Genomic DNA, 18,887 nt, shown 5'->3' with positions numbered 1-18,887 from the left:
CTGATGACATACATGCTAGATCTTTTTTGTGGTCTTTTATTCCTGAGGTTATGGGGTGTTTTCTCTCTGTTGATTTTTCTCTTTGTTGCTCAGATTGGATGAGTTCTACTGAGACAGCCTCCAATCGCTCTTTCCACTTTCATCTCCATCCTGTCATTGAGTCTTTGCAGACAGTTTTCTATTTCACTTATTTTATTTTCCAGATATAAAGTTTCCATTTGGTTCTTATTTATAGCTTCTATTATGTTGCTTATACTTTCGATTATAACTTCTGTTTCAAGATTTTTAGTGATCACTTGTTCAAGTATTTTTTAATAGCTGCTTAAAATCTTTTCCACATAATTTCAACATGTGTGCCATCTATTGATTACCTTCATGTGAGTTGAGATTTTTATGCTTCTTCATACATTGAATAACTGTGGCTTGGATCCTGGGTATTTTGACTGTTACACTATGACCCCCTGGGTCTTGATCCAGTCCTATGAAGAATGTTGATATTTTTGCCTTAGTAGAAACTTGAGTTGGTTAGGTTGGGCTGCAAGTTCCAACCCACCTTCTTTGGGCTGTGATTTCAAAGCATTTCAATTTGAAAAGTGTTTGTAGTGCTTTATTTTTACTTAATTTTGACAATTCTAATAAAAATTCAACAAAGTAGGTATTATGATCCTCTTTTAACAGATAAAAGGTAGGTTTCGATTCAGCCTATCATTAGCTATATGGTATTGAATCTTGATTTTCTCATCTGTAAAATGGTATTGATAACACCTAGATCATTTGATTGTTTGAGGACTGAGTAAAATAACACAAGAAACATGCCTAGAATATTTCAAACCCTAAAGAAATCTTCATTGGTTTTATTACAGAAATATAATACATAATCAGATACACACGTTTTAAGTTATAGGATACACCGTGTAACTACCACGTCAATCAAGATATTATAGAACATTTCCATTACACCAGAAAGTTCCCCCATACTCATGAGGTCAACCCTCCATTCACCTTCCACCCCAGGCAACCACTGTTCTGACTTCTATCACACTAGATATGCTTTGTTTGCTCTAGAACTTTATATTAATAAAATCATACAGACTGTACATTTTCTGCCTGGCTATTTTCACTCAGCATAATATAATTCAGGTTCTTCTATATCAGCAAACTGCACCCAAAGTAAAAAGCCAAGAAACAGGTAGTCAAAATGTCACCCCTATAACTCAGGAGAACGCTACTACCATGTACTCAACATATATTGAAAACCAACAGGATCTGCTTTATGCCAAGGGCCATCTATTTATGAATGAAATCAAGCCAGATTACATTACACTCCAAAGCCTGACACACTGCGTGTATGACCTTGAGCAAGACATTTGTTTACTATTAAGCGTAAGTTTCTTTCTGTGGGTTGTTGCGAGGATGAATATGGAATAAGGTGAGAGAAAGCGCTATATACCAAAGTGCAATTAAGCTATTTTGTCAACTCTAAAATATGATTAAATGGTATTTGGAAGGGTTGCGGAGAGGAACAATCTACTAGAGGTGCATTTAGGAGCTTTGCGACTTGGGAAGTGAAAAAAAATATATGGAAGAGTCTGCTTTTAGAATTGAGGAACCACGGAATTGCATTGGTCTTCTTTATCTGTTATGTCCACGAATGCTCCTTTCTTACATTTGAATTTCTCTCTTGCCCGGCGTTTCTTTTTACCAACCTCTTTCCTGACAGCTGTCAGAGTTTTCATACTGGATCTGTGACCTCAATTTTCAGGCTCCCGCGGAGACCTAAGGAACGCCCCGCTGGCGTCGGCTTTCTCACGCTTAACTTTCCTTCTGTGCTGTCATTGGCTGTTGCTGTTTCAGGACCCGCCCCCAATGACCTAAATGCTGATTGGATGCCAATGTCCTTTTTTTTGTTGTTGTTAAGGCAAAAGGTGGAGCCTGGAGCTCGGAGGGAAGACGATTGGGGCGCTGGGCAGCTAATACGCATGCGTGCCTTCTGGGGTGGGGATTGGCGGGACGGGGCGGGACTCCCGGCTCGGCGCAAGCTCTGTGGGCGGAGGGGGGAGGAGCTGCCGGTGCCAATTGCTCCCAGTGTCGGGGCCTGTAGCATCCTCCAGGTACCTACCCCTCCCGGCGCCTCGGACGGCAGGTGAGGGCTCGTGGGCAGCAGAGGGCCTGGCCCAGGCGACTGGAGTTGTGGTCTCGGTCCCGCCGAGGACCCAGCGGCCGGGGCGGGCTGGACTGGGCCCGGTGCACCGGGGCCCGGGAGGAGCGGCCTGGGGCCTGGGCGTCTGGTGGGCGGCTGGGACCTGGCTCCCTGCAGAACGGCCGCGCAGCCTCTTTTTTCTCATCTTCTCCACACTGGGCCCAGAGGTTCCTCCGGGCGTGGGGGCGCCCGCGGCCCCTGACGGAACATCCTGCCGCCGCCTCCCCGCCGCCCGTGAGCCCAGGCCGCTGTCCAGCATCCCCGCCCTCGGATGGGGCCGCGGGAGGGCGTGTGGGCGCCAGGGGGCCTGGCGCGCCTGCACTTGGCCGCGGCTGCTCTGCCCAGCCCCGCAGGTGGGGGGAGAAGAGGCCGAGGCGGGGAAGGGGAGCCAGTGAGCGGTACGGTGAGGGCTGGCGACATCTTTGCAGGCGTTGAAAGTAGCTCCCGGGTTAGCACCTTCTTGGGTGACCTGTTTTGGGGGTCTCTGTTAGAACCGAGAAAGAGGATACATTCCCGAAGAGCAGGGCTTTTGTTGCACAGTGCATTGATGCCAGCACTGTGACGTAACGGTGTTAAGGACGTGCTGTGCCATGGTTCCAACCCCGTTTCTGCACCCGAGATCCACAGCTCTCTATATTCTGTGCTGTACACACAATATGTAGCATTGTATATACAATATACCTAGCCGTTTCCTCGGGATCTGCCTCCCGTTCAGATCCTTGTTTGGCCAAACAATTCCTTAATTTGTGGATTTATGTAACCAGAACAAGTCAGAACTTGAACGGACCCGAGCAAACAAACCATGTTCACAGTTGATGCAGCTTGAAGGGAATGTAATTTATCTCCAGTTGCTTAGTTAGTAGAAATATCAAAGGAATTTGACATCAAGAGTTGCAAAATGTTTGGCAAACTTGGATTAAAGTCATATTAACGTTTCTTCCATTGCATAATGGAAAAGGGGGCTTTATAGTTAGACCTGGGTTCAAATAGTTGGTACAGACGTTGGCTCAGAAATCTAAGGCAAGATGCATAGACTTTCTGAGATGTAGTGTCCACATCTGTAAATTCCAATGTTCTTCTATTGATTTGATGCATTAAAATATGTGAAGCATTTACTATATTAATGCACAATGACATTATTTTAATAGTTTTTCCATAACTGCTAGCATTGATCATTATCTCTCCTCCCCCCCCCCCCCCCCCCCCACTGAGAGAGAGAGAGGAAGGAGGGAGGGAGGGAGGGAGAAACATTGATGTGAGAAACATCAATTGTTTTCCTCCTGTAAGCACCCAGACCAGGGATCAAACAGATTGGGAATTGAACCTGTGACCCTTCAGTACATGGGACAACACTCTAACCATGAAGCAACACTGGCCAGGGCTGATCATCTTTTTAAAAAATAATAGATGTACAGTTGTATTTTATTATGTATTTCTCTGATAACCAAGAAACTCAGCACTTTCTCCTACTTCTCTTTGTAAACTATTTGTACATATCCTTTGCTTACTTAGCCATTGGGTGTTTATTCTTAGAAACAGTAAAGCATGTGAAAGGATCCCACTGGGTCATATAATTTTCTTTTGAGAAACAAGCTTAAATTTCATTTCTCTGTGTTTATGTTTCTTTTTCTGGTTGCAGACCAGTCACCAAGGATTTTGTATCCGAGGTCCAAAAGTTTGTTACCCAAGATGATGAATGCTGACATGGATGGTATGTTCTTTATTTTCCTTTTGTATAATCCTGGTTTTGTGGGTGCTTTTGCTTTATTAAGTAATGAAAAGAACAGAGAAGAATATTTAAAGTTTTGGATTTGGCTAATTTACTTTTTTATACTCCTTCTAGTTCAGGGAAGGATTTAAGGCAGCTTCTGTTCCTTAACTGTGAGATATTGGCAAAACACTTTATCTTTACCTTGGTGTCCTTATCTGTAGTGTGGGAATAGAACTTTTTGCTTCACAGGTCTCTTGCATAAGTCAAGTTAGATAATAAATATAAAACATTTTGCAGATCTTTAAGTGCTACCCTACACAATGGTACCTAATGTTAATGGTAAATTTGAACCTTTTTATTACAGCAGTTGATGCTGAAAATCAGGTGGAACTGGAGGAAAAAACACGACTTATTAATCAAGTGTTGGAACTCCAACACACACTTGAAGGTTAGCTTGCATTTTGTAATTTTCTTGAGTAATATAAATTAATTGGAATTGTAAGCCTTTGCGTTGTTAAATTTTGTTAGTGCGCAGTTTTAAAAAGTATAAATTTCAAGCCCATTTCAATAGTCTTCCCTGTCCCCTTCTCCCTGGGGCCTGTAGCTTTGACTGGTGATTTCAAAGAACAGATATGCTTCAATAAGGAAGTCAAATAGTGTCCTTAAGCTTCCCTCTTAAAGTCTAACATAATGCTACTTAGTACATGAGAGCTCCTTTTAATAAGGTAACATTGTGTTACTAAGTCTTACTTGTACCAAAAGCGGTTTTAACCCCAGAGATTAAAAGGGAATTGATGTGAGTTTTTCATTTTCTAAATGTCTTACATAAAATTAATACACTGAAACATCTTTTGGTTTTTAATTAAATTAAGAGGTTGAGTTTTGGGGTTCTTTGTGGTTTTGTGTGTGTGTGTGTGTGTGTTTGTTTTTGACACCTGAGTGAGCAGATCATGTCACTCCAGTGGCTTCCCATGTCACGGTTAATAAAAGCCAAGTTATTCTCTGGAAGTCTGTTACTTCCCTTCCACCTTTCAGAGCCATGTCACACACAAGGCCTCTTACATTCTACCCCAGGTACTCTGCCCCTCACAGCCCCCACTGTTCTTTCTGTATGCTTCCACTCAGGGTCTTAGCAGTTGCTGTTCCCCTCTGCTTTTTCCCATAGTTATTTAGGCTCATTCTCTCACTTTAGGTTTGTGGTCAAATTTCCTTGATCAAAATTGCTGTCCCTGACTATACTGTATAAAAGGGCTACTTCCCTTTTGCTTTCGGTGACCCTTACTCTTCTTGCTTTTTCTCCTGACCCCCACTTGGGGCCCCCTAAATGCACATTAAAATGTAAGCTCTGTGAGAGCAAAGACCTTTCTTTTTTGTTACTGTTGCCTCTGGAACAGTGAGTGCCAGGCTTTAGCGGGCACCCAGTACTTAGTTGTTAAAGGAATGAATGTTAGTGATGTTTTATTTGATTGTCAAGAACTACATCTTTTGAATTTTTTGCTAATGTAAAAATACAAAATGTTCAATTGCTTGGAAACCAGCTTTCAGTATCCAATATATAAATTCAGTTGTGTTCACCTACCACATTTTAAAAACTATTTTAGGTATTAGTCAACATAAATGCTGTTTACAAAGAATAACATTTAGTCTACTGTGAAATCTCATTTTAGGAATTTTGGCTATTTGCACTCTGTTTACTTTAACTTCTAAAGTAATCTCAATTTTAAAATAGAAAATTGAAGGACTGTGTTCTCTCAAGAATGAATCAAGCATTTTATACAACGGAAACATTGCCAACATTTATCGATAATGGGCTTTTTTATTTTTAATATAGACCTCTCTGCAAGGGTAGATGCAGTGAAGGAAGAAAATCTGAAGCTAAAATCAGAAAACCAAGTTCTTGGACAATATATAGAAAACCTCATGTCAGCTTCTAGTGTTTTTCAAACAACTGACACAAAAAGCAAAAGAAAGTAAGAGATCAATATCCTTTCTCTGTTATGGATTGCTGCTGATCTTTTTTTTAAAAAACTTGGATAGATTCCAGAAGTTATAGTACTTTTGTTTGTGGCTTCATTGAATATTTATGAAGATAATGTCAGATCTAGGCAAAATTAAGAGCATAACAGACTTCCATGAGTTTGTGTATTATGTTAGTCTATGAAAACATGAAAATGTAGAGACTTTATAATTAGAAATGCATATATTTATGAAACTTGATGTCTTATCAAATTTAGGTTCAGCACTGTCTTTTATTATATAGTAGGAGATACAAGAAATTAACCATGTTGTGAAAAGTGACCAAAATCATGTACTGAATGCACAGCTTTATGTACCCTGTCTACCATCTTGTGCCTCTTCTTCATTTGCTTCTTCCTTCCCATTTCCCTTATCCTGAAAGAAAAACTGGTTTCACATTTGTAAGAGCAATTTTAGTAGTTAATCATTTATGAGAGTAACCTGAACAGTATTGTTGAAACTTAACCAAAAGTTAGGGCTTGTAATTTATTATACAGCCACCCGCCCACATAATGGCGTTTCAGTCCATGACAGACTGAAGATACAACAGGTAGAATACCATGTAGCCTAGGTGTGTGTAGTGGGCTCTATCATCTAGGTTTGTGTAAGTGCACCCTGTGACGTTTGCACAACAAAATTCCCCAGTGATGCTTTTCTCAGAACGTATCCCTGTCATTAAGCAGTGCATGACTGTATTTAATACCGGGATTTAGGTAGGATTGTTGGTTTTCTTTAATCATTTGAAAACAGAAGCTATAAAAACGAAGTGGGGTTTTTTTCCTTGAAGCTGAATTGGCAAGTTGGAAAATTTTGTGATTGAAAACTTCCTTTTACACAAAATAACTTGGAATCTGAAAAGATGAGCTCTGGTTGTACGGATGTTTGAAATACAAAAATTTTGAGGAAAAATAGAAATAGGATGGAAAAAGTACTTGGTAAATAGTAGTAACCAACTCCAGATGTTTTTACTCCAGATTTGTGTTATCTCTGGCACAGATTAGATCTTTTGGGGAATATATATATGAAAGTGGATTAAGTTTGACTCACCTATGTAAACTGCACTACAATAGTTACAAAGAGTTTGGTCTCAAAGTATATTTATAGTATCTAGCAGATCAATTTTTGCAAAATCTTTTGAGTGTATTAGTATCAGAATCATGAATAAAATGGGAGTTTTCATGTAAACTAATTGATAATGTTCTCAGTATTTTATCTCACTACTTCTCCCAGAGTTTTCTGTAAGCCCAGCTACTTAGTATGCAGAGTTTTAATCATTCCTTAACAGTTTTTTTAAATTTAGTTTGTAGATTCCATTTGCTAAGAAAATTAATATCAAATAATATTAAAATATAGGAAAAGAGATTCATTAATATAAATTATAGTTACTAGATTTGGGCTACTTTTAATCATGGAATAATCTTATGTTTGTATTGGTGTAAGATTCAATGAATGACGTTAGCTATATGATTATACTGGTATAATCATACTGCAAAACATTTTGCATCCCTTTTGTTACCTAATTTACAAATGTTTAAAATTGTGTTGCAGTTTTGCTTTGCTGTTTAATAAAAGGCTGTTTCAGAGATTGTGTGTGTTAGTTTTTTGTTTGTTTGTGGAGAGATTGTGTGTGTTTTGATTTGGTTGCCTAAGTAACTGGGTGGTGTAGTGGTATATCCAGGGTTGTTCAAAGCCACAGGGTAAGTAGCATATCTTCCTTAAGTAGTAGTTCCTGATGTGTAGAGGAATAATTTTATTAAACAAACATTATAGGATATTATACATTAATTTTTTAAATAAAAGCAAGGAATTTGAAGAAGGATCCAAGATTTCCAGGGTTGTATTTTTTAAGTTAGGCTAATCTCCCACAAAAAGATGTGATAGAGTGATAAATAATATAAAATAATAAAGAAATTTCTCTCCCAACTAATGGTTCTGAGGTGAGTGCTGCAAGCTGGCAGAAACTGAAGATGGCTCTGGCATCACCATTCTAATTTGCAGAAAAAGTGCATGGGGCACAGTTGCAAAGTTTTGAGAAAGGCTACTATTCTGCTAACATGTCTTCCTAGAGACATAATCAATGGTGGCAAGGCTATCTTTAAAAAATTCAAGAAAAAGGAAGCTACGTTAGCCTGGTCAAGTTAAAAAGTCTCTTAAAAGGCTAACTAAAATAAAAGCGAAAATCTCTTTGTTAGAGAAAAGGACAAAATGTAAGTCATCTTAAAGTCAGATTGGGGTGGAAAAAGGAAAAAGCCATTTTGGGATTAAGGAAGACTATGTCTGTCTACTGCATGGATCTAGTACACATTGATGAGAGTAAGTTTTGGTTAAACCTGTCAGCTATGGTACATTCACAGAGGGCACATCCATGGAAGTAGCAATGAGTTGGCAAAACTGGTTGCTCATATTTTACCACTGGAAGCTCTTGGAGTTTAACAAAATGTTAAAGTTAAAACAAATCTGCAACCAAGGAAGTAAAAAAAACCTTTAATAATTAATCTTTAGAAAAAAATGTTTACATATAAGATACCTATCAGAGACAAGAAGGTTTCCATAATAAAGGATTTATCTCCTGAAGTAGTTTCAGAAACATTCTCATCTAGAATCATTCAATATGTCCAGTTCATTTGGACATTCCAAATACAAAGCAAGAAAAGGGGTCCTTGCAAGATGTGTTCATTTATTATTAAGTAAATACCAAGTATGGTTAACTGTGTATTAAGATTGCCAGCACCAATTTATGCAAGTTCAGAACACACCAATGGAATAAAGAAGGTATTTTCATTTTCAGTTCACTCCCTAAAATAAGAAGACTATGTTTAGCTTCCTTTAGTAAAAGAAGCTAAAGACTCATTTTCCTATGCATGCACTCTAAATGTACTACTGGTGAGGAGGGTACATGGGAACTTAGTTGGTGCTTGTCCAAAGATGGGGTGTATATATCCATGAAGGAATCCAAAATAGTACCCAATTAGTATAAAGTTCTTTAGATAGTATTAAAGTAGTTTTGTGGTCTCAAAGATTTAGATCACCTTCCAAAGGGTGGAACCTGTTACCCAAACATAAAAAGTTCTTAAAATATTTTAAGTGGAACAACACAGCTCCATTATAATATCACTAGAGGCCCGGTGCATGAAAATTCATGCACTGGTGCGGGGGGTACCTCAGCCCGGCCTGTCCCCTCTCACAGTCCGGGAGCTCTCAGGGGCAGGAGGCAAAATGGCGATCAGGGGAAGGCAATGCCCCATCACACCTCTGCTGCTGCCACTGCTAGCAGTGCAAGCCTCGGCCGGCCCTGGTTACCTGAGCTTCGGGCAGCCCTGGGCAGCTGGGCAGCAGCCATCTGAAGCTTGCCTTGCCTCGGGCCAGCCCTGGGCGGCTGGGCAGCCACCATCCAAGGCTTGCCTGTGCCTCGAGACGGCCCTGGGTGGCTGGGGGGCTGAGGGGACTAGGAGATTCCGGAGGCAGGTGCGCGGAGTGGCCAGGCCTGCCCTGAGGCCACTTGCTGCGCCTGCTGCCCCAGTGGGGCTGAGGGGACTGAGCACCACGATCTTTGAGGACATGGCAGTCAATTAGCCTATTCCCTCCTTATTGGCTGTGGGCACTGCCATCTTTAAGGACAGGGCAGTCAATTAGCACATTCCCTTATTGGCTGTGGGCACCGCCATCTTTGAGGGCGGGGCAGCAATTAGCATATTCCCTCATTGGCTGTGGGCACCACCATCTTTGTGATGGTGTGAGGGTCAATTAGCATATTCCTTCTTTATTAGATAGGATTCTATGACTTCTGGTAACTACTGTAGTTTAAAAAGAAGAGAAGTAGTATTAGTTGCTTCTATCTACCTTAGAGGTAGCTTTGAAGCTAGATGAGAGACTAGACAAAGTTGATTTAAATTTGTCAGGAAAAAAGCAAGACAAAAATATAAAGCATATTTATTAGCCATTAGAATTTCTTAATGAACAGAAAATTAATTTAAAGCCTCCCAATAATAGCTCACCTATTAAAAAGGATATAAGTTAAAGAAGAAAAATATTTAAATTCTATTTTGAGAGCAGTGTACACATAAGCAATATTATGAACAGGGTACGGCATTCTGGCATAAAACAACTATAAAAGCATGGAAAAAATCGATTGTTTTGATTAATTGATTATCTTTGTATTCAAATGTAAATTATGCTGCACTACTGACCAGTGAGTCTGTGAATGACACTTAGTTTAGACATTTCTGTTTTGTTGACCTGTCAGCCATCAAAGCACCTCTTTAAAGAAATCTGTAATTTACTAGTAAGTGAACGGACCACAACTAATTTGACACAAACTAGGTAAATGTGGGTCACACACAACACTTTCAAATGTTGATAGAATTAAACAACCATATAGAAACTTTATTGCATTTAGCTCTGTACAACAGAACACTCTCATTTTTATTGGAGAACTACCAGTTATATTGTAGTATAGCTATTCAAGAGGAAATTCCAATAACTAATTTTTCCAAAAGCATGAAAGCTGCTGCATATTATTTTGCTCTGTACAAACCAAAACTTTCTCCAAACTATTAAAACTGTGTAACTTCTAATGATATTAATCTCTTAAATCAGATATGTAACTTGCCACTTTTCTTTTATTCTGAATTCAAAGACCAGGTAACTTCAAAGTTTCTGTTTTTTTCCTGAAAAGACTATAATGGATGTCTGAAATTATGATTAACATTACTAGATATTAAAAACAGGATGTGCAGACTGATTCAAGTTCAGTTCTGGCACACTGATTTTAGAATGCCACATTTCTCTTAGGAATTAAAAATACTTGAATAGAGTTTACTCCTTCCGTACTCTTCTTTTGCGTACTGACTTCACTGGCCCATCTCCAGATCCTGTGCTCTCATCTGCTTCCTTCATCTAGAAAAAAGGAATTATGAAAATGTTTATTTTTATACTATGTGTAAACTAGTAGGTGGTAGTAAATAATATATTTCTTATTCTCTAAAAGACATTATAAAAATAAAATACTATCTTATACTAGTATATGTTCCTTTACTTCATGCAGGTGACCAAAAATGTGTATATAAATTGATGTTTTAATTTTTTCACCTTTTGGCACGATTACATTTTTAGAATAATTCTGCTTATCAAATATGCATCTGACAAGGAATACTGCTAACAACTCAATTCACAATTTTATATTATGATTTAGAACTTAATGTCATAATTAATTAAAGGTTATATGATATTTTTATTGGCAGATATTAAGCACTAACTTCATCACAGTATTTCTGTAAGTAATGAATTGCTGGAGTGGTTTTACAGAATTTCTGGCATATAGTACTTAGAGACAAAGGAGAGGGGAAAGGTAAACACCAAATTTATGGTTTGGTTTTTTTCTTTCCTTTAATTCTTATCCTTCTAGAATAAGCATTTACACATAAATTAAACTTGTGTAATAATATAAAATAATGGAGTTATTATATATTATACAAAAGAGTTAAAATTATTTTTGAAGGTTATAATATACAAAAAGTGGCTTATTTTAGCTCACTAACAAATGTATATGAGAAGACTAAGATATTGTAAAGGTACACAAAACATTATGTGAAGCAAAATGTAACTAGAGGGGGCAAAGAAAAAGATTAACCAAAGAACAGATATGCATATATGCATAGCTCATGGACACAGACAATAGTGTGATAAAGGCCTGGGGTGGGGTGGAGGGGGGAGAAGGGGAGAAAATGGGGGACATCTGTAATTGTGTCAACAATAAAAAATGTAACAAATATATATGCACGTGAATGATTGCAAGTATTATTATTTAGAGAATGACAGCTGAAACAATGACTGTTTAAAACTCTGTTCTGGAAGAAATTATCTCCACCCAACTAGGATATTCATCCTAGATAATGATCTCCAAACCCCTTTAAAACCTCACAAAGCAGTTAAGACCAGTAACCAGGTATATGTACTAAATAAGCTTTAGAAAACAATAACAATAAAGCAAGTTTATTTAGGAGATTTCTTCAAATGGACAAAATTGGAAGTTTATTTCATCACATACTGTCACCCTATCTAACGCTAAGTAGTAAGAGTTGTGACTCTGGGGCAAGATTGTGCAGCTCTTCAAGGGCTGGAGAAGTATAGAAAATGGCCTTTGGTATATGCTAGATAGAAAAAAAAAAGCTCTGGTTCTGATTATACCTGGATGGTTCTGATTCCATAACAACTGACTTTAAAAAGGTACTGTGGAAAGTTCTATTTCATATCAGGATATAAAAAGGGGTACAACCCATCAAGTTAATGGGGAAACTAGTTTACTAAAGGTTTGAGAAAAGCACCATGTCAGGCAGATAGTGCTCAACTATCCAATCAATGAGCGAAATATTTCAGAATGTGGGATGTAAATTACTGAATCAATGAGAATGTGTATACAATGACTGTTAAGAAAATTGTTTGTAATAAATACAATTATCTTTTAAATATTCAAGTGGTCTGTTTATTATACCTTTCAACAGAATACTTTAATGATAAAGTTGTAATATTTTATAGATGCAGTCTTCTCTATATATTTTATAAACCATGGGCTGGCTTAATACTATTTCATTAGGCATTAAAATGATATAAATTATAGTATTTTCTTGCTTAATGAGTATATTTAAAAAACATTATGGAGGCTCTTATGAAAGCTGAGAGAAAAAGGCAAAAAAAAATCCTTTACAAAACAGATTTCTGCTTTTTTTGACATAAACATTTGGCTAATGATCTTAGAAACTGGTTTATTTTCTGTTAGAGCTGCTCACCTCATCCTCGGATCCAGACTTATTTGACTTACTACCTTCTTCTCGTCCTTCTATTATTTCAATTTCCCCTTCACTCTTTTCCTCAGGTTCACCTTCTTCTTCTGGAATACAGATTTTATTAAAGGCAAAGGCTTGATGAATTAGAATTTTGCTACTGAAAAGCAATTAATACAATAAGGGAGTTTATTTAAATTCCAATGTTTAAAAACAATCTCTTCTACTAGAAATTTTTTAAATAACTAAAAATACTAATTATTATACTACATTTTATAAATAATTATATTTGAAGGGACAGGTTTAAAGAATTATTAAGCAGTCAGTCCGTATGTAATATGAAAACCAAAGAATCTCTGTGTGTGTTTATATATGTACATATACATTTATAAATATATGTATGTGTGTGTGTTTTTAAATCAACTATTTCATAAGTTAAAAATAGTGCTTAAGACATAATTTAAGTCATAAAGGGCTCAACCTGGATCTTGGCTTGAGACAACAGGCAAATATCAATAGTTTTACACCTACCTAGATTTTCGTGAGGAGGCCTCAATGGAGAGCCACCAAAAAGCCTCAGTTCTTTAACTGATGTTAATCTTTAAGAGTTTAGTATAGGGTAGGAAGGGGACATATGATTCAGCAACCCTTTCAGGAGATTAAATTATTTATTTGATCTGATAAGCTATCTGATAAACAACAGCCATTGGAAGTGTTGATTTTTTTAGCAGTCACCTGCCTTACACCTATTCTCTTGTACAGAGGCCATGGGCTACACAGCCCATCTCATCTGCATTGTTGGAGTCAAGAAAATTCCTTGCAAAAAACTGGGGCATGTGGAATTCATAGTTCGTAGGCTCATAAGCAACTGGACAATATTTAAATATCTTTCTTCCTAGAAGACAAAAAACTGAACAAGGTGATGGCTGCTCAGGGTACAACACCCAGGCAGGGATGATTACTCCTCTTTGCCATAGCCATGCATTCTTGGGGATTCAGATGGTATAATTCTGACAATGCACAAGTAGTACAAGAGCTAGTGTTTCCCAGATAATCTACTGTTTTTATGAGCTTTGCCCAAGGTCCTCATTATAAATCACTATCACTGTCTTACCCTTTTCAAGAATTTCACCATCACTTTGCTTTTTTTCCTCTTCCAAGTCGACTGGTTTCTCCAGGGCTGCCTTCTCTTCCTTCACTTTTTGCTCTAGCGCTCCCTTGGTTTGTGGTTTACATATGTCAGGTTTTTTATACTCTGTATCTTCATATTTTTTCTGTGGTAGTTTAACATAAGCTATTTTTACTAAAAGCAAAGCACTGTTTTTATTTATTGAGAGAGGGAGAGAAGGAGGGAGGGAGCGAGGGAGGGAGGGAGAGGAGGAGGGAGGGAGGGAGGGAGGGAGGGAGGGAGGGAGGGAGGGAGGGAGGGAGGGAGGGAGGGAGGGAGGGACATTTGTTGTTCTACTTATTTATGCATTTATTCATTGATTTTTGTATGTACCCTGACCAGGGATGAAACCCACAACTTTGGTGTATCAGGATAAGACTCTAACCAGCTGAGCTACCCAGCCAGGATCACAAAGCACTATATTTTTAAAAACTGCAGTAACTGACATCATACACAATAAAAAATCTATACAAAATTTAGTTGAAGAACCACTTCCTCAATTCATAGAACTCTTAAACACTAAGAGGTATTTTTTTTTTAAGTTGAAGGAAATTCATTTTATTTACCTTTACTTTCCTTGGCCAACAAAATGAAATAATTAATACTATTGGAAGCCCCGCTGTCACAAGATAAATGAGCCAAAGCCAGGGATGCTCTTGAGCAGCTGCCATTAGCTGTGTAAATACACCAGGCTGCAGAGGAAATAAGTATGAAAATATAACTCAAATTACAGACCTTCATCAGGAAATACAGCCTACCTCCAAAACTTATTTTACCTAGGCGTTTTATATTAAGGAGTGTGAACTTGTTAAACTAAAATATACTTCATATTCTTATCTTATACTTTGTAAGTTTAAACCTATTAATTATTAGCATCCATTGCTGTTGGAGACTTTGTAGTAGAAGATATGTTACTACATAGGTGGAAACTGCTATGAAATTAGCAATTAGAAATTGCTATGTCTTTCTATCTACCAACAAAAATAATGACAATTTTCTTTTTTGGTAACTTTAAATTGCAGGATACAATTAGTTTTTAATAGATATACACAGGGTGGGGCAAAAGTAGGTTTATAGTTGTGAGTATACAAAACAGTTTATTCTTAAATTCTTATTTATTGATTGTATTATTTTCCATTTGAATAACTATAAATCTACTTTTGCCCCAACCTGTGTTATCTGGTTCATTTAGAAGTATACAGCTCTGATAACTTATTCTATACTTTTAAAGGGTTTATTAATAAAATCAACCTGGGAATTATTGCTACCATTTAGGCCTAGAATTGACAAGGTGATAAAGACTTATAGACAAAGACTACAAATAGAAATAAGTAGTATCATTTCTATAAACAGCAAATAACCTCATTATAGCTATCATAATTTAATGAATTAAATTAAGACATATATAGTTCATTATATAGTTTATAATTAAGTTGTATCATAATATAGTAAAGCTAAATATTCTATCTATATAAATTTAAGTGCATTTATTTGGTACTCAATAATTATTAAATATTTATTTACCTTTTAAAGTATAATTTGCATGACTATAACAAGGACCAAGTCCCATTATTACTATATGGTCAGTACCGTACCTCGTTAGCATTTGCTATCATTCTTTTCACTCCCCAACCATCTGCAGCCCAGCGATCTGCTACTTCCTTTTCCGAACAGATAATAAAATTATCAAAGTAGATATCAGAGGTCATAGACCAAAGCTCTAAACCAAGAGCAGAGAAAGAAGTCAGAAGAAATGGATGATCATCCTCAAAATAATCCGGATTAGGAATTTTTCGAGGACTCCAAATTCCCTGGAAGAAAAAATAATTGGAAGACATTTTCAAATAAAATAATTTCATTATAAATGCTACTTAAGAAGTAGTTGTTGAGTGAAATCATCTATACTAACTAGAGAAAAAGAAAACTTTGATATTAATTCATTAATAAATCAATGAAAATGAAATCTTGTGCTTATTCTGTACATAATGTTCCTGTAAATAATACTGACTTTAAACTCTACAGAAAAAAAGGCAGAGTGAAAATCCAACACACAAAGAAACTTGAGCAATTAAATTTCACAAGTAAAAGGTACTATTTTAGACAAGTTTTTTTTTTCAATCCTCACCTGAGGATATGTTTTTCAATGATTTTGAGAGAGAGGGAGAGACATCAATTGGTTGCCTCCCATACGCACCCCAGGCATGTGCCCTGACCTGGAATTGAACCTTTCAGTGTACGGATGACACTCCAACCAACTGAGCTACCTGGCCAGGTAGACAAGTTTTTTATATTTAGTAAAGTATTTAAGGCAAGTAGTTATTAAAATTGCCCAAATCATAGAGATCACTGTTTGGAAAAAATGGAGCCACTCCTTTTAATATATACCCATGACAGGCATTAATCATGGTTGAACCTCAGAACAATTATCCAACAAAAAAGTTCCATTAGGTCTGAAACGATTAAACGCAATCCAATTAAATCAGTTTGACAGTATGATCACTCACTGACTCACTCTGGCATCATGTGTATCTATTCCGTGCCAGGCACTATGCCAGAGCTAGGGGTACAGTGATGGACATAGTTCTTGTATTATGGAGGGTCAAGTCTGATGAGGGAGACAGACATTATAGAAAAAAAGTTTCTAAAATAAATATTTGGTGATAAATGCTATGAATAAAAACTAAAGTGAGCAATTAGAATATGTAACTGCATATGTAAAATACATGTTAGAAAATGTCAATGAATAATTAGATAAAAATACAAGATTAAATGGATAACATAATGGACTTCTACTACAAAAAAAAAGTAGGTACACTCAAAAGGTATCTGACTAATTTTAGAAAAAAAATCCAAATTTTAATAACACCAGAAAGTGAGCAGCACATTAGTTAAGCACAGGCAGTCCTTTTGATCAGAAGTCATTTCTTATATTTCATTCTAAAATAGAACTTGGAAACCAAGATGGCGGCATAGGTTAAACACCTAACCTACAGCCGGGCACAACAATATCAAAAACACAACTAAAAGTCAAAACGGACATCATCCAGAACCACAGGAAAGCTGGCTGACTGAAATGCCCACAATTAGAAGGAAAAAGAAAACCACAAGGAAAATCAGAGAAGCCGTAAAAGCTTGAGGTATGGAGACACAGGCGGAGACACGAGCCTGCGAGCGTGCGGGGAAGCCGGAGCCGGAGAGGAAGGGGCGGCTGACGGCCTGGCTGGCGTTCTCTGGCGGGAAGGAGATAAAAGCGCCAGATTGTGCTGAACCCCAGCTCCGACTGCACTGAACCCCATTTCCCGGCGAAACCCTGGGAAGCCGGGCTCATGCTGGGGGAGTCTGAGCTGTGGGACGGAGACACAGAGGAGCTGCGCCGGAGCCGCGCACGGGAATGCGCGCAGAGGAGGGTCTGTTGTCTGTGCCGCTGGATTGCCCTAGCGGGAAGGAGACAAAAGCTCCGGACTGTGCTGAATCCCTAGTTCCAACTGCACTGAACCCCAGTTCCGGGAAAGACCCGGGGAAGCCAGGCTCATACTGGGGAAAGCTGAGCTGTGGGACAGAGGTGCAGAGAGGCGGCGAAGAGCAGAGCACCGGAGGCGCGCAGGGGATTGTGCGCGGAGGATGGGCTGTTGACTGTGCCGCTGAGTCGCCCTGGAGGGAAGGAGACAAAAGCGCCAGACTGAGGTGAGCCCCAATTCTGACTACACGGAAACCCAGTTCCGGGAGAGAATCTGGGAATCCAGATTCATTGGGGGAGAGACTAGACTGTTTGGCAGCGCGCGAAACTCCAGGGCACTTTTCTCTCAGAGGTGTTTGCTGGGAGTACGGAGGGACACAGGAACCTCATAGGGCGGGGCTGACAGGAAGCCAAGGCAGTAGGCTCCGCCCTGTAACTCCGCCCCATCCAAGCTGAACACAGAGGCTTTTACAATTTTGCAAGTCTAGTTGAATGGGGCTGTCTCCCGGCATAGACACAGCTGATCCTCACAGCCAGTTGGGCCGGAGGTCACATCCTCCCAGTGTACCAACAGCAATCAAGGCTTAACAACACCAAGACTTTGCACTCAGCCCACAAAGGGGGATATCAAGAGCGACCACCTAGGGAGATTGGGGAAGCTGAGCGATAGGGAGGCAGCCAAAAGGGGAAGGCACCGAAACAGGTCACGAATATAAGGGATGCTGTAATTCCTGCTGAGGGGCCACAGGCAGTAGCTGACCTACACTACATTGGAGACCCAGAAATGAGGGCATCTAGTGGTCGGTGTGAGATGACACCAGACTTCGACCACTCCCATAAGGGACACATTCAAGAGGCAGACGCAGTGAGCGCCGAAGCCTTGCTGCACCAAGACCCGGCACATAGGCGTGTCTTCCGCACAGCAACTCTTCCTTTATAGACACAGAGGGTCCGCACGGCCAATAGGCCTGGAGGACAATTCCTCCCAGTGACACCAACAACAATCAAGACTTAACTATACAAACAAGGACCAAGATGGAGGCATAGGGCAGAAGCCTGATTGCTCCCTACCACAACGGTTTTGAGACTACAACGGGAGAGCAGAGCAGACACCATCCAGAACCACCGGAGGGCTAACTGAGCGGAAGCTATACAACTAGAATAAAAGAGAGGGGTACGCGGGATGAAGCTGATGCCGGTGACCCAAAGACCACACTTTAAAAACTACGGCTCAGGCGACACAATGGCGGCCTGGAACGTGCTCGGTGCAGTTCCCCCAGCGGTCTCCGGCTGAGGGGAAGGCTTCACTCGCTGCCGAACACGGACAGACGAGCCCCTGGGAGACATGGGGCGGGAGACTACGCGCTTGCTGACCTCCGAGTCCTTCAAGAATCTCAACACCCCGGAAGCGGCCAGGTGCGCACGCTCGGCGACCGGCCACCGCTGCAGACCCAAGGGCCGACGCAGCCACCCCGGACCAGCCCGCCGCCGCGCACCGGGCACACCGGAGCTTCGCCGAGCCCGCCGCCCAACGAGTTCTGCGGTGGCTGCCCTGG

The 18,887-nt window shown here is 39.4% G+C and overlaps 2 protein-coding genes across 3 annotated transcripts in view; one reads left to right on the top strand and one right to left on the bottom strand.

Moving 5' to 3' along the window:
- Nucleotides 1-2,050: 2,050 nt before the first annotated feature.
- On the top strand, nt 2,051-7,651 carry SCOC (short coiled-coil protein). Its single transcript, XM_079773059.1, has 4 exons — nt 2,051-2,143; nt 3,840-3,911; nt 4,276-4,359; nt 5,743-7,651. The coding sequence occupies exons 2-4, from the start codon at nt 3,890-3,892 to the stop codon at nt 5,883-5,885; spliced, it is 249 nt and encodes an 82-aa protein (XP_079629185.1). The 5' UTR covers nt 2,051-2,143; nt 3,840-3,889; the 3' UTR covers nt 5,886-7,651.
- A 169-nt stretch (nt 7,652-7,820) lies between these two features.
- The window catches only part of CLGN (calmegin), a 48,368-nt gene continuing 37,301 nt past the window's right edge, over nt 7,821-18,887 (bottom strand). Inside the window, exons 11-15 of one of the 2 annotated variants that reach the window (XM_079770750.1) lie at nt 15,470-15,685; nt 14,441-14,566; nt 13,821-13,980; nt 12,713-12,813; nt 7,821-10,823 (exon numbers count right to left, since the gene is read on the bottom strand). In XM_079770750.1, coding sequence (XP_079626876.1) covers nt 10,743-10,823; nt 12,713-12,813; nt 13,821-13,980; nt 14,441-14,566; nt 15,470-15,685 — 684 coding nt within the window. In that variant the 3' untranslated portion in view covers nt 7,821-10,742. The remainder of the gene's footprint in view (nt 10,824-12,712; nt 12,814-13,820; nt 13,981-14,440; nt 14,567-15,469; nt 15,686-18,887) is intronic. The other variant, XM_079770751.1, reaches the window with a different exon arrangement.

Source organism: Cnephaeus nilssonii (genome assembly GCF_951640355.1).
Source record: "Cnephaeus nilssonii genome assembly, chromosome: 5".
Taxonomy (NCBI): Eukaryota; Metazoa; Chordata; class Mammalia; order Chiroptera; family Vespertilionidae; genus Cnephaeus; species Cnephaeus nilssonii.
This window is presented reverse-complemented; position numbering and strand designations above follow the sequence as displayed.

What these genes read in the sequence shown, in the direction of transcription:
- SCOC (XM_079773059.1), top strand. Translation starts at nt 3,890, where the DNA reads ATGATGAATGCTGACATGGATG. An exon ending in GATGAATGCTGACATGGATG is followed by an intron (nt 3,912 to 4,275) that starts GTATGTTCTTTA and finishes TTTTTATTACAG; the next exon opens with CAGTTGATGCTGAAAATCAG. An exon ending in ACTCCAACACACACTTGAAG is followed by an intron (nt 4,360 to 5,742) that starts GTTAGCTTGCAT and finishes TTTTTAATATAG; the next exon opens with ACCTCTCTGCAAGGGTAGAT.